Source organism: Pleurodeles waltl, chromosome 3_2 (genome assembly GCF_031143425.1).
Source record: "Pleurodeles waltl isolate 20211129_DDA chromosome 3_2, aPleWal1.hap1.20221129, whole genome shotgun sequence".
In the NCBI taxonomy this organism is placed as follows: domain Eukaryota; kingdom Metazoa; phylum Chordata; class Amphibia; order Caudata; family Salamandridae; genus Pleurodeles; species Pleurodeles waltl.
The window spans coordinates 3,685,711-3,701,803 of record NC_090441.1 but is presented as its reverse complement, the minus strand read 5'-3'; the positions used below and the strand labels follow the sequence as shown (position 1 = coordinate 3,701,803).

At 44.0% G+C, this 16,093-nt stretch overlaps 1 protein-coding gene across 1 annotated transcript in view; it reads right to left on the bottom strand.

Moving 5' to 3' along the window:
• Positions 1-15,841, bottom strand: part of ZNHIT3 (zinc finger HIT-type containing 3) — a 28,113-nt gene extending 12,272 nt beyond the window's left edge. Inside the window, exons 1-2 of the mRNA XM_069226544.1 lie at positions 15,676-15,841; positions 6,645-6,676 (exon numbers count right to left, since the gene is read on the bottom strand). Coding sequence (XP_069082645.1) covers positions 6,645-6,676; positions 15,676-15,758 — 115 coding nt within the window. The 5' untranslated portion in view covers positions 15,759-15,841. The remainder of the gene's footprint in view (positions 1-6,644; positions 6,677-15,675) is intronic.
• Between the last annotated feature and the right edge of the window lie 252 nt (positions 15,842-16,093).

Genomic DNA, 16,093 nt, shown 5'->3' with positions numbered 1-16,093 from the left:
CGGAGGGTGTACGGGACACTCTCACCCAAGCTGTCAAGGATTGGAGAGAGACAGCCAAGTTTACCATTTGGTGTGGTTTGGACACCACTGATTCACTGGGCAGGGCGATTTCCTCAACAGTGGCCCTTCGTTGCCACGCCTAGCTGCGTACCACTGGCTTTTCGGGGGATGTCCAGGCAAATCTGATATACAAGCCCTTCAATGGCTCACGTCTTTTTGAGAAAAGGCAGATCTGGCACTTGAGTGGTTTAAGGACTCTCGAGCCACGGCCAGATCCTTGGGCCTCTTGGTACCCGCTCACCAGCAGTCTGCCTATCGCCCCTTTTGAGACTTTTGGAGGGGTGGGGTGCCACACCAACCACAGGTTAGCCACCATCCTCCAGGTTCGCAGCATCCAGTGAGAGGATAAGGTTGTGGTGCCATCAGACCCAGAGGTCGGCCACTACCCAGCCCCCTTCTTCCGCAGTGCCCAAGCCTTCCTAGCGTCGTTCTGCAAGACCATGCTCGTTCAGTTAGAGGGGGGATTCGATTTAATCTCCCTCACTGGCGGTCCATACCATCGGACGAATGAGTCTTACAGATCCTACAGAAGGGCCTTACATCCCTCTATCCTGCCATTGAAAGAAGGGCTGATGGGAGATCATTTAGTCTTGCTCCGCGAGGAAGTTACGGCTCTCTTGGCCAAGGGAGCCATAGAAAAGGTCCTGATGTCAGAAGTAGGCAGTGGTGGTTATTCCTGCTACTTTCTGGTTCCAAAGGGGCTGTTCTGGACACAGTGCAATTTCGGGTTTATCCTCCAGAGCAGCGAGTCCAGGATACCGATGTTTTGGCCTCTATCCTGGATTTTGGTGAGACAGACTGAGGCTGTTGGGACTCATGGATTCCTGCATTCTGTTAAACATGCCAGATGACATATGAGGGCTCTGCAGTGGACCTGAAGTTCCAGTGGGTGCAGCATCATGGAAACATTACCCACACAGTTCAGATCGCGGAGGGAACTGCAAAAGACCTGCAGTGGTGGTTAGTAAACTGCGTTTGGGTCAGAGGCAGACTCCTCTCACTTCCCCAGTCACATCTCACAGTAGTGACAGATGTGTCACTTCTGGAATGGGTGACCATCTGGGAGAGGCAGAGATCAGAGGCTTTCTGAAAGCCAGGGCGGACAAACTCAGCCAGCCATCGATGCCTAGCAGATCATGAATGGTATCTCTATCCAGAAGTGGCACAAGGACTCTTTCAGCAGTGGGGAGAGCCTTGGTTAGATCTGGTCGCCTTCGCAGAGAACACACAATGTCGGCAGTATTGCACGTTGGAGTGTCCAAGGTGGCAATCGCTTGGCAAAGCTTTTCGTCGCAAGTGGAGTTCAAGCTTCCTGTACACTTTTCCACCCTAACACTCCTGCCCAGAGTTATCAAGAACGACTGGGCCCAAGTCCTCCTAGTGGCTCCAGATTAGGCACAGAGAGTCTGGTATTCCGAACTTCTCAAAATGAGCATCAATCCTCCGATCAGGTGGCCCCTTCGGGAGGATCTTCTGTTGCAGCAGCAATGGAGAGGATTCTCCACCTGAACCCGACAATTCTGCGCCTTCATGCGTGGAGATTGAGTGGCGGCAGTTGATGGCTTTTGACCTTCCTCCTGAAGTCTGTAAAGGTTTTTTGGCATCCAGGCATCCCTCCACTAAAACGGTATATGCCTACGGTTGGAACCGCTTTTTTATTATTGTACAGAAAGGTCTACTGATATTCTTTCTGATATTCTTCTCTTCATACTTTCCATTGTCCAGCAGGGTTCTGCCTTGTGGAATCTCAAAGGCTATCTTTCTGCCATATCAGCACTTCTTTGGCTGCCTGATCAGCCTTCTCTGTTTAAATCTCCCATTGTACATAGATTCCTCAAAGGGCTTGTACATATGTTACTCCCTAAACCCTTTGTTATGCCCCAGTGGGAATTAAATCTGGTCCTCACATTTCTGATGTGTGCTCCCTTTCAGCCTTTGCACAAAATGTCCCCTACGGCTGCTGACCGTGAAGGCAGCCTTCTTAGTGGCAATAACATCTGCCAGGAGGTGGAGTGAGATTCAAGCTCTGTCAAAGACACTGTATCTCACTATCCATCCAGACAAGGTGGTTCTCAGAACACGTACCTCTTTCTTCCCCAAGGTGGTGACCCCATTTCATCTGGGTCATAACATCGCCCTGCCCACCTTCTTTGCTCAACCGCATCTCTCTAAGGAAGGGGAGCGACTGGATCCAAAAAGAGCGTGGCCGTTCTACCCTAACAGCACAAAAGAGTTCCGGGTGAGGTACGATGGAGCAAAGAAGGGTCGGGCAGTGCAGAGGCGAACCATTTCGTGCTGGGTTGTTCTCTGCATCAAGATCTGCTTCGCACTGGCCAAGTCGGAAAGACGCCAGTTAAGGACGCGAGCAGCCTGCCGCCGAGTAGCGAGTGCTGCACGGAACACGGCTTCAAAATTGCACGTGTTCCTAAACGCGAGCGTTCCCAATTTAGACGCCGGTCACGAGAAAGGCGACTAGAAGCATCTTCAGTCGGCTCTGAACAGGAATTGATTTTAAACAAGTTCGGTTCCCCAGATGCGGGCTATAAGAACTAAGAATTCCTTCTGCCCTTTTCCAGTCCTGATGAGGCCTTAAATTGAAAGGCCGAAACGCGTTGACTTTATAGAGTGCAAGAGCACTGGGTTCATTAAATAATTGATGAGAATATAAAGAGTGTAGGTACACTAGAATACACTAGTGTGAAAGCAATATTTAACACTAGATTAGTAAGTGTACGCAGAAGCCCAGTACCTTAGCATGCAGAAGTGGATTACATGTGAAATGTTAACGGTGACCACTATTTAAATGTATAGGGCTTATGTTTGTGTTTCTGTCCTCCTGTAATACCATTAATTGTGATTGTATAAGTCCTGTGTTTGTGTAGGTCGATTGTTATACCTAGTAAAGTACAATTTGTTATGTGTTTTCAGTCATTGTATTGTATACAAGTCTTTTCATTTTTCTAATTTCCCTATCGTTTTTTGACTATTATAATTGGTTTTGAAATAATTCTGAGTAAGAAATAAACTCAATAGTAACAGAATTCAAGACTGTGCTTATAACTTAGGTTAAATCTGTCTCTACCCGCCAATGCTTGTTTTGTTGTCGCACTGGCCAAGAAGCAGCCTCCTTAGGGCTTGAGGGCTCAATCTGTCACGGGCAAAGCTGCTTCCACTGCATTCGCTTGAGGCATTCCACTCCTAGAGATTTGTCAGGCGGCAACGTGGGCATCTTTGCACACGTTTGCAAAGCATTACTGCCTCAAAAGTCAGGTATGAAGAGACAGGCACTTTACCCAGTCAGTCCTGCAGGACTTCTTAGTGTAAGTAGGAATATCCACAGCCCACCGCCAGGAGGTTATGGCTTGGGTATCTATTCAAAAGTAAGGAATCTACAACTAGAAGTCTATCACATAAACAAGTTACTTACATCTGGTAACACATCATCTGGTAGAGACTAGCTGCGGATTCCTTAAACCCACCCATGCCTCCCCGCTCTGCGGATATGTCTAGTAGGGTTAGGGTTCATCCCTTTTCAGGGCCTTAGGTATGCACAGACAAATGTTGGTTCTATCCATGGCTGTGCTGTTCTGACGTGGAAGTTTTGTGGATAAAAGAACTGACGTACACGTGCCGGGGTGGTGCCTTTATAGGCAACCATGACATCACATATGGCTCCAACAATGCTGACGTAGCAGCTGGACCCGGACAACGCAAGTGGAGCCGAATGACGCCCACAGGGTACTGCTTAACAAAAAGATTCTGGATTTGAAGCGGACGCCAGGGAATTCAAAGGTAAGGAATCTGCGGCTAGATAGAGTCTCTACCAGATAATGCGTTACCGAAGGTAAGAAACTTGTTCAACACACCCATTCTCTGCCAGTGGCCTCAATATTTATATGACTCTACCATCAGGGAGTCTGGTAACATTCCGTTGGCCCCTAAGCTGCTGAACATTCAAATACCCATATAAGTATAGAAAAAACTTGGGCTGTAATACCACTATTACAAAGCTGAGTCCAAGATTCACCAGTTAAGGTTTGCATGCACCATTAACCAATTTGTAGACTTGTTTGTGTGTCTGGGTGGCAGACTAAGTTTAAGTAGCCTCTGTATCCAAATTAACGAGTTGCAGGACTTCAGAACTGACAGTCTCACTAGGGTTTAGTCATCATTTAGTTTAATTTTACAGGCCAACTTTGGTTACTGTTTTTGGAGCTGCTTCTAATTAGAATATCTGTTTATTGTACAATTTAATTAACATTTTAAAGAGTTCTGTCACTAAACCCAGATTCCAAGTAAATAAACCTTGTTTGGCATAAAAAGAGCCATTAAAACAGTGTTACTACTGGCGCCCTTTATATTTGTTATAAACCGGGCCACTGGAATTATGCAGCAGGAGAAAACTAAATTATGTGTCAAGAAAAGACGAAAATAATTTTGTGGCACATTTTGTAATAGTTTTACTTTATTATTTAGTAGTTTTCACACATGTTAACACTGGGCAAATGTTCACCTCATTAGTAAGGGTGTAACATACAGATACTGCAATAAGCAACTGAAATGTGACCAACCAACCTTTGTGATGGGCATTCTGTTGTGCTACAACATGTTGCAGTGAACTGTTTGAGCTAGAAACATTTTTTTCCAGTAAAAGCAGAGCATCGTTAATTGGCAAATGCTGCAAAATTATAATTATGTGGAAAAAGCAGCCACAGAATCGCATAATTCATAGCCCAGATTATATTTGGCAATTCATTGTTACTGCCTGCATGTTAAATGTCACTTGCAACTGTGTCCATTTGAGAACCTGGTCTTCATTTTTATCACGCAGGCAGACTTTTTCAAGGTGACCGGGTGGGAGTGGTGCGCAGCATATTGGGTAGTTGGGGGCTCCACCTAAAATGCTACTCCTTTTATCATGGGTGGCTATTGTCTCCATCACAAGGCCATGGCACCACTAATGGTTGAGAGCAGCTGATTATCGTAACGGAGTGCAAGACTGTTTTAAATTGGTATCCCATTGGGCAGAATGTTAACTGGATCTCATTAATAATCCCTTTCAATATGTAATGACTGGGGAATCTCACTCTGAGGTGTATGGGAGGGGTGTTAAACATTCTTAGGGAACATAGAGATGGAGATACCTTCTGTGCTTATTTAGCCCCTAAAGTGGTAGGGTACTCCATAGTGTTAGTGGTCACAGTTGGCTGTCTCCTCTCTCTATTCTCTGCTCCTATATTCCACCTTTCCACTAGACATAAACCCAATGGTATGGTTTACTCGGAATCATAATTGAGGAACGCACTTTTATTGACTGCGTTGAGGCCAAATCACTTCCAGCAGGTAAGAACGTAACTTGGAGCTGTGGCCCACTGAAAATAAAGTGCACACTGCAGTGATTAATTCTCCTCAAAAGGTTCGAGGTCAACCACACATTTCACTGGCTAGTTGTTTTCGACCAACTGCCCCCATCACACTGGATTTAAGGTGAATCCTTCAGCTTAATCACGGTCACCTCCTACCAATATGAACTAAGCACACCTGTGCGAACGAAAATGAGAACCAGCACCAGTATCCTTCTGAGGGCAAAAACTGAGGGCTGAGAGGAAAGCCTGCTTGTACTGTGTTTGCTGAACCTCTTCAGTGACTGATGACTGTGTAAGGCGCATATGTCTGCACCTCGCGTTTTCTCCATTTCTTCAGAACCCGATACTTTGGAAAGCCTGAGAGCCTCCAGTTGGCATCTTCCACCGCTCCCTCATTCTTCAATCTTAGTGGGCAGCTGGCTCTATTGACCATGCCAGTCTGCCACACCACGCCACAGTCTGACCTCCAAAGGCCCCGACTAGAGATTCTGCCTTTTCAATAATAGCAATACCTGAACACTGGGCAATCACAGCACATTCCCTAATGTGCTACCCTGTAGTCAAATACTGTTAGATACCAAACCGCGTCACACAAACACACACACAGCAGGTGCTGTGCTTGAGTACCAATCTGGTTTAGCCCTGTTTGTGTAACCCTTGTATCGTGGTCATATGATTAAATTACAGTTTATATAAAGAAAAATTTGAGATGCTGAGATAGAAAGGTCATGCCATACAACTTAGTAAAATTAATTATTTTAGGTAAGGAAATATGCCCATTAAAAATACATTTTATATAAAGACTATTACTGCTAAGGTATTACATTTATTGCACATGACAGGTGTGCAACTTAGTCTAGATGTCCTACCTTGCCCCACCTTATGTTTGTCCTATTTTTCTCCTTGAACGTCCAAACCGAAATAGAAGGTAGTTGGATATTCTGTGACATGGTAGTATATAGATCATTGATGCACAAAGGCCCCACATTTCTCAGTGAGAAAGATAAGAGAGTGATAGGGGCTTCTCTTTGGAGATGAATGTCACTAGTGAAAAATGTGTATCCATTATAAGCACCTAGTAACTCCCCTTCTGCTTCCATCTTCTACAGTCCCGAGGGCTATAGTCTAGTACTTCTTTCTACATAGGTTTTTGCGTAATTTTAGAACATTCAAAGCTTGTGATAGAAAAAGCATGAAACAAAACCATTCCTGACCTACCTTTATGTTTCTTACAGCAAGGAACAGAACAACTAAAAAGAAAACAGAACAAAATAATCAGAAAAGAAAAATCAGCGAACGTTGAATTAGGACATTACTTCAGACTAAATGGCTTGCAATAACATTAGCTAGCTTTGGTGACTGTCATTCAAACACAAAACACACAGGAATTTGGCGGGCGTGCTTATCTTTCTAGGTTGTAAACATGCAGTTTGTAACAATTTCTTCAAAATATAAGTTACGTGATAATGCTAACAACTTCCAGCCAAAGCACTGCCTTCTGATCTGTGTTTTTACTATAAGGTGGGTGCATAGTAAGCACCGCACTACCCAGCAAATCCAGTTAAATAGAAACAAATATTTTCTTACGTTTCAGAAAAACAAGATTGGCAGTTCATTCATGCCGTTACACTTCCATATATATATTTCTACATGGCAGATCTTGGTTAAACCGATATATGTCTGGAAAGATCATTTCGTTGAAGTGATAGCTTTTACACTAAACAAGCCAAGAGTGACCTGAATAGGAATGGATTTAGAAACATGCAAACAACGACGTGTGTGTAACAATTCCCTTGTGGATTACATGTATTTCAAACAAAATGTGGAATATAAAGTGATGCGGTGTGGTTGGGCGACAGAAGGTCACTAACATGTTATTCTGGTCTCAAAACATCTATCTGCCACACTACTCTATAGTGTACCAATCCGGTAGAAAGACAATGCAGAGGACTAATTGCCAAAAAGAGCTGGCACAGTGGCTAAAGAAATTAGGTGATGAAATGTTCCCTCAAAAAAATCTGAGATACATAGATATGTTAATAGAGGTGGATAGAGATAAAAAGACAGATACATATAGAGACACAGCTATAGCGATCGACAGAGAAAAATATCTTCTAAAAGATATGCTTAATTATTATTAATGTAATAATTTTAGATTTCTTCTTTTCTACCTGCAAAAACTTTTCAACTAGTGGAAGCTTTCTTAGCTTCTGCCCTTGTTGTACAAGCATTTTTTTTGAAGAACACATACTGCTGCTACCTTATCCTTACCTCGGTGATGTGAGTTATACCCTGTGTAAGGAAATGCCTCCTTGGCATGGTTACCCCCTGACTTTTTGCCTTTGCTGATGCTAAGTTTTGATTTGAAAGTGTGCTGAGGCCTGCTAACCAGGCCCCAGCACCATTGTTCTTTCCCTAACCTGTACTTTTGTTTCCACAATTGGCACACCCTGGCATCCAGGTAAGTCCCTTGTAACTAGTACCCCTGGTACCAAGGGCCCTGATGCCAGGGAAGGTCTCTAAGGGCTGCAGCATATCTTATGCCACCCTGGGGACCCCTCACGCAGCACAGACACACTGCTTGCCAGCTTATGTGTGCTGGTGAGGACAAAATGAGTAAGTCGACATGGCACTCCCCTCAGGGTGCCATGCCAACCTCACACTGCCTATGCAGTATAGATAAGTCACCCCTCTAGCAGGCCTTACAGCCCTAAGGCAGGGTGCACTATACCATAGGTGAGGGCACCAGTGCATGAGCACTGTGCCCCTACAGTGTCTAAGCAAAACCGTAGACATTGTAAGTGCAGGGTAGCCATAAGAGTATATGGTCTGGGAGTCTGTCAAAAACGAACTCCACAGCTCCATAATGGCTACTCTGAAAACTGGGAAGTTTGGTATCAAACTTCTCAGCACAATAAATGCACACTGATGCCAGTGTACATTTTATTGTAAAATACACCGCAGAGGGCACCTCAGAGGTGCCCCCTGAAACCTTAACCGACTAGCCGTGTAGGCTGACTGGTTTTAGCAGCCTGCCACACTCCAGACATGTTGCTGGCCACATGGGGAGAGTGCCTTTGTCACTCTGTGGCTAGTAACAAACCTGTACTGGGTGGAGATGCTTATCACCTCCCCCTGCAGGAACTGTAACACCTGGCGGTGAGCCTCAAAGGCTCTCCCCCTTTGTTACAGCACCCCAGGGCACTCCAGCTAGTGAAGTTGCCTGCCCCCTCCGGCCACGGCCCCACTTTTGGCGGCAAGGCTGGAGGAGATAATGAGAAAAACAAGGAGGAGTCACTGGCCAGTCAGGACAACCCCCAAGGTGTCCTGAGCTGAGGTGACTGACTTTTAGAAATCATCCATCTTGCAGATGGAGGATGCCCCCAATAGGGATAGGAATGTGACCCCCTCCCCTTGGGAGGAGGCACAAAGAGGGTGTACCCACCCTCAGGGCTTGTAGCCATTGGCTACTAACCTCCCAGACCTAAACACACCCTTAAATTTAGTATTTAAGGGCTCCCTAGAACCTAGGAACTCAGATTCCTGCAACCTAAGAAGAAGAGGACTGCTAAGCTGAAAAACCCTGCAGAGAAGACGGAGACACCAACTGCTTTGGCCCCAGCTCTACCGGCCTGTCTCCCCACTTCTAAAGACACTGCTCCAGCGACGCTTTCCCCAGGGACCAGCGACCTCTGAATCCTCAGAGGACTTCCCTGCTCTAGAAGGACCAAGAACTCCCGAGGACAAACCCCTGTTCACCAAAGACTGCAACTTTGAAACAAAGCAGCAACTTTGAAACAACATGCGTTTCCCGCCGGAAGCGTGAGACTTGACACTCTGCACCCGACGCCCCCGGCTCGACTTGTGGAGAACAATCACTTCATGGAGGACTCCCCGGCGACTGCGATACCGTGAGTAGCCAGAGTTGCCCCCCCCCCCCCGAGCCCTCACAGCGACACCTGCAGAGGGAATCCCGAGGCTCCCCCTGACCGTGACTGCCTGCTCCTCAGATCCCGACGCCTGGTAAAGACTCTGCACCCGCAGTCCCTAGGACCTGAAGGATCCGAACTCCAGTGCAGGAGTGACCCCCAGGAGGCCCTCTTCCTTGCCCAGGTGGTGGCTACCCCGAGGAGCCCCCCCCTTGCCTGCATCGCTGAAGAGACCCCTTGGTCTCCCATTGCTTTCTATTACAAACCCGACGCTTGTTTGTACACTGCACCCGGCCACCCCGTGCCACTGAGGGTGTACTTTCTGTGTGGACTTGTGTCCCCCCCCCGTGCCCTACAAAACCCCCCTGGTCTGCCCTCCGAAGACGCGAGTACTTACCTGCTGGCAGACTGGAACCGGGGCACCCCCTTCTTCATTGAAGCCTATGCGTTTTGGGCACCACCTTGACCTCTGCACCTGACCGGCCCTGAGCTGCTGGTGTGGTAACTTTGGGGTTGCTCTGAACCCCCAACGGTGGGCTACCTTGGACCCAAACTTGAACCCCGTAGGTGGTTTACTTACCTGCAAAAACAAACTCTTAGTCCCCCTAGGAACTGTTGAAAATTGCACTAAGTGTCTAGTTTTAAAATAGCTATATGTGATTTATGTGAAAAGTATATATGCTATTTTGCCAATTCAACGTTCCTAAAGTACCTACCTGCAATACCTTTCATTTGAAGTATTACATGTAAATCTTGAACCTGTGGTTCTTAAAATAAACTAAGAAAAGATATTTTTCTATACAAAAACCTATTGGCCTGGAATTGTCTTTGAGTGTGTGTTCCTCATTTATTGCTTGTGTATGTACAACAAATGCTTAACACTACTCCTTTGATAAGCCTACTGCTCGACCACACTACCACAAAATAGAGCATTAGTATTATCTCTTTTTGCCACTATCTTACCTCTATGGGGAACCCTTGGACTCTGTGCATACTATTCCTTACTTTGAAATAGTGCATACAGAGCCAACTTCCTACACCCTGTAAGGGAACTTTGCACTGAAGTTACCTATGATGTGTAAGAGAAAACACTGCTCCAGCTCTGTATGTGTTAGGACGCCTGCACTGCTGACTGCTAATTTGTATATTTGCTGTGTGTTTGATAATGTCTGTGAAGACTCCATCACTGCACGCCAGAAATAAAAATTAAAAAAAAGTCAGTGCTTGTCTTTTTTTTTTTTAAACTGAATAGAACAACACGTTTTGCTGTGACACATAGTTAAATTGCAATCAAGAACAAGCTTTTCCTCACAAATACGACTCTACCAGGATAGTTATGTCCTAATGGAATGGAAAAGCAATCCAGCCATGCACATTTCTACTTTCCTCAACAGGGAAATGAGAACTGAAGGAGACAGCGCTTGGTACAACCCCCCCTCCACATGCCTTTTTAGGTTTCTCCTGCACTTATGGTGTTATGGAGGTCCCTCGCGTGCAAAGCATATTGTGTTGAACAGGGGCTTGGAGCCCACCTATTAATTAGCACTTGTGGTTTCATTATCACTCTCACTCGCTGCCTTCCGATTGAACAGCACAAGGCGGATTCACTCCCTCTTCTTTAAGGTGGATTACGGAACAAGATCGGATTCCTTCAGCTCCTCCCCCCCCCCCCCAAAAGGTTGCTTCTCACTATTCCTCTTCCACCTCCAGTCAGTGATGCTTATTCCCTTCTCACCTCTCACCATCCCCACACCAGGGGCGTGCAATTTAATAAAATTGCTTCTTGTCCATGGGACAGGTTACTTCATAAATCTACTTGTCCTGTAAAAAAAAAAAAAAAAATCCACTCATCCCTTTGGTGCCATGTTCTACGGTGATAAATTATGGCAGCAATCTCCTATATAAGAGCTGTGATAGCCTCTCTACAATAGTAGGGTTTTAATTCTAGCAATTCCCGCAGTTTGCCACCTATCCACAGATCTACATACTGGGCCAGGAGGTAGCTGTAAGCAACATTTTGAGGGTTAAAATGTGTTTTGGACTCTGTGCAAGCCTTCTAACTTGCATGTTTTAGGGGTTTTCTCCATCTCTGTTCTAATCTTTTCTGCATACTCTTGAAAGATTGGAAATTAATTCCTGACAAGGGCAGAAATAAAACTTCTTCCACATTTGGGGGGATAAAGTGTTTTGATGGAATGTGATCTTGTAAACACTACAGATTTTTGCAGGAGCGAAATCCACACATGCGTATTTGCTCGTATTAAAATGCAGATCAAAAATATTTTCTTGGAGGATTTCCTGGCCTACTTCTGTAAATTATTGTGAATTTATGAAAGCTGTAAATCTGCACTAATAAAAGGGCATTTGTCATGGGTGCACTTTTGTGACTTTAAATATTAATTGAGCCCCTAATTAGGTCTTGAGTACCTTTTTGTTTTGATTGATATTCTGCCTCTCTCTCTGTACCTAGCTATAAACTGGCTTCACTGTGTGTGACAGTATTCTGCTCTTTCCCAAGGAGCACAGCGGGACACAAAGCAATTCTGTTCAGTGCTGAGAGTACTGTGGCATTGTGTCTGTTTTTTTTGTTAACCAAAAAATATTATTGCTTTTTGCCAATGTTTGTTAGGACCTGGCAGCTCCCACAACAATAAAGTTTTTTTTAGAAACAAATATGTCAAAAAAAGACACTCACTGAAAAACCAAAAGGCTGACCACCAATGTCAGACCTTTGGGCTCTGCCAATGCTTGTCTATTTTCATGTTTCCCATACTCTTGTTGAAACTGGTTGCATTGATTTTCCATTATGAATATTTTTGGGGAATACTAGCATGCATCAACACATTTTAGTAGATGATGCTTCAAAGAAATGGTACCTTTTGCAGTAGTGTATCAAAGTATTTTTTTTCTAGTTGCATTTTTTTGTGAACATTTAATTTAAAAGCAAAGACTCATCTATCTTGTTATCAAGCTTCTGCAATTTAATCTGAGAGCATTATACATAGCCTCATACTGTTAAACTTTGCAAACATTTTTATACTAGGACCACTGTCAGAAGTGCAGTCCAAGCTTACATTTCCTTAGCGTACGCACCCTGATAATAAAGGCTTTGCATTAATGAACCATAAATACAAGTTCAAACAGCAATGCCCTTCCCTGATCCATAACGTGGTACTGTAAACTAACAGTCAATGGGCTTGTGCTGCAGGGGGTGGACATTCTTGTCCCATGGGCAAAATAAACATTAAAACATGTTGTCCTTGAACCCAAACAATATGTCCTGGAGTACAGCTGTTTCTTGGATAGCTGCAAAACGCTCATCAATTGGGCTCCATGGTACCTCAAGGCCCTGTTAGGCTGTGTACTGCTGTTCCCTTGTTTTATTGTGTTTTTGTTGTTGCTAATGGGTTGTACAGCTGTGTAACTGTCTCTAGTTTTTAAAATCATTTATTTTTTTAATCCAGTATTACAAAGAAACCTAAGCAAAACCGTTTCTAATGAGCAAATGTATAGCCTTAAAAAATGGTTTCTTGGCCTATTACAGCCATGAAACTTACCAAGCATACCTGAAGTTAAATATTGTTTAAACCAATAAGGAAAAAAAAACGTATTTGTTAAGAAAATATATTGCCGTACTCCTTGTCAACAATACTGTAGTTTACAGGAACACATGATAATGTTTTCATACCACACACCAGTAACGAAAACTGGAATCAAGCGGTTGATATGCAATGCAGCTTGTTGCAAACCCATTGTATAATAAGGAATATGCTTCAAAGTGTACATTTGAAAAAAAAAAATGCTTTTAAAATCCATTTTTTTCCTAAACTACAAGAAGCATCAATTAAAGTCATATTAGTCTTCTATTATGCAATTAAAGCTCTCAAATATGTCAAGTGTTTGCATGAGTGAACTGATATGGAACAATAAATAACCTTTTTTTTTTTTTTTTAAATAATACTCCAAGAACAGGAATGTGCATGCTTCGTGTTTTACATCATTGCCAAACAGTGTCCGACAAACCTTTTGGGAACTGTAATGGAGATATTTCCTAAAAGCGCTTACAGTTCATGAAGTTTTTCCAAATTCACTGCTCGGGAGGTAGGTTGAATACATATCTTTTCAAGTAGGTAAAAGGCTCAATACACATAATCAGAGTTTCTTCTGCTATATATTATTTTGTGTGTATGGCATATGCTCTGAGAAGCTACAGACCTGACAACCTAGAACATGTTTTTACTGTATGTGGTGGTAGAATTTACAAACACAGAGAGGGTGGATTTTTGTGCCTGTTACTGGTGCAACACAAGCTCCTACCCTCAACAAGAACCCCACATTCCAAGTCTTGGGGAGGTAGCTATGCAGTGCTCCCACACGAGCCGGATACTAACTCTTTGAAAGGGTTGTGTTCACTGTGTGCAATAGGCTCTTCACTAGATAACCATAATCGTAGCACAGTGACAGTTGGCAGATTTGAAGCTGTAAAGCTTCGGGGTTAGGATTATCCGATTAGTCCATGTTATCATTGACAATATTTTCCAGGCCTGGGCTTTCAATTGAGCACCTAATCATATCTTTGTATTGGTTCATTCACCTGAACCAATAATACGAACACAAGCGAAAATAAAGATTTGCAAAAGAAATGGAGCCAGGTGCCCGTAGTAACATGGAATCACCTGGTAACCTAGTCCCCAGTACCATATTAAGGCCTGAAATAAATGTAGTATTTAATGAGCCCTCCTTCGCACCTGAAATGCCCTTCAATCTTAGCTTTCAGCGCAAAAAGCACTGGATTTTAGACTGCGTTCTGGGACTAAAATGCACTGTTTGCCCAGTTAACTACTACATTTTACGAGCCTCAAAATAACCTCTTACGCCAAGGGTTCAGATCTGCACACTATGCGAGCACCAGTGCCCCACTTCCGAGAGGCTGATTAAGCATCTAAATCAGACCTGTCAACCTTCGAAACATTTTCAGTGTGATGACACTGAAAGTGTTTCAAAGGTTGACAGGTCTGATGCAGGCCAAGAAAGAACAGAGGTATGACACGGCTCAGCACTCTGGTCTTATTGAGCTGATACATGACTGAGAGCTTCAAGGAGCTCACTACCCTGAACACAGAACTCAAGAGTACCTACGTATCTCAGGTACATGAGCGTGCATAACAGAAGGCTAATATGACTTTAGTTGATGCTTCTCGTAATTTAGGAAAAATGTATTTTAAAAGCATTTTTTAAATGTACACTTTGAAGCATATTCCTTATTACACAACGCGTTTGCAACAAGCTGCATTGCATATCAACCGCTTTATCCCAGTTTTCATTACTGGTGTGAGGTATGAAAACATTATGTGTTCCTGTATAATACAGTATTGTTGACAAGAAGTACAGCAATATATTTTATAAACAAATACGGGTTTTGTTTCTTATTGTTTAAACAATATTTAACCTCAAGTATGCTTGCGAGGTTTCATGGCTGTAGTAGGCCAAGAAACCATTTTTTAAGGCTATACATTTGCACATTTTTGAGAGTATAACCTGGTTTTCAATCCTGACAAGCAGGATTTTGGAGAATAATTAACTCAATAGTGTATTCATGAATGATATCTCCTCCTCTGAGTTTTCATCTACGGGGAGAAAATCCTGCCACCTTCTCATTATATACGGTTTTGCTGAGGTGTCTTTGTATTACTGGATTTAAAAAAAATACATGATTTTAAAAACTAGAGACAGTAACACAGCCATACAACCCATTTGGAACAACACAAACACAAAAAAACAAGGGAACTGCAGTATACAGCCTAACAGTGCCTTGAGCTGCCATGGAGCCCAAATGATGAGCGTTTTGCAGCTATTAAAGAAACAGAGGTGACCGGAGACAGCTTACGAGTTCGTACAGATCACAAGGGTTCAGGAGGTGCCAAGATTGCCATCAGGGACTCGTGGTTCTAATATTATAATTGGATAAACGGGCAAACAGGTCTACGTGTAAGACTGCACAGGGAAAAAAACTAAAGGGAAATTCAATGAGCTGTAATACTTTAAAATTCTGGGAGCTTAACAAGATATCTATCGGAAAAATTTGCTGAGGGTGCGCTGGAATTAAGGCATCTCGGCCGGTCTCGTCTGTGCAAACTTTACATGTTTAAACCATTTCACTTTTGTTCTCTACCCGCGCCCGTTTACCGCCCTTCGCACCATTCGGCTGCGCTCAGCCTTCACCACGCCACTTGTACTCAACTCTCCAATATGATTGCACACACTTTTTCACTTGCATCCCAAAGCTTTCAGGGTGCGTTTAGAAAACCCATAGTACTCACTATCGTAGACGACACCCGGGACACCGATACTTGGGTGCTTGTTCCGCACATACGCAGCATCCCTTCAGCGAACGTGCCGCCATGCTCAGTCCCTAATCTCAGAAATACAGCGATCACCACCACAAGAGGCAGCGTGCGAATCACTGATCTGGAAGCACGAATCCCGCCCACTGACGTTTCCAATCACTAGCCTATCCAGAGCGTTCTTCCAATCACAATCGCTTATAGGTGACCAATCCCTTTCTACTACCACAGGCCGAACCAGTCAATAACCTATAGTTCAACTCCCATCCATGTCACAGGCTGCGCCAATCGAGACAGCATTAATCAAGAGCCTACCGCAGCCAAAGTCCAGCAAAACGCGATGTCTGTTGGTAGATGACCGTCTCCCTGTTCGTCTTTCAAGAGCTTCATGCGA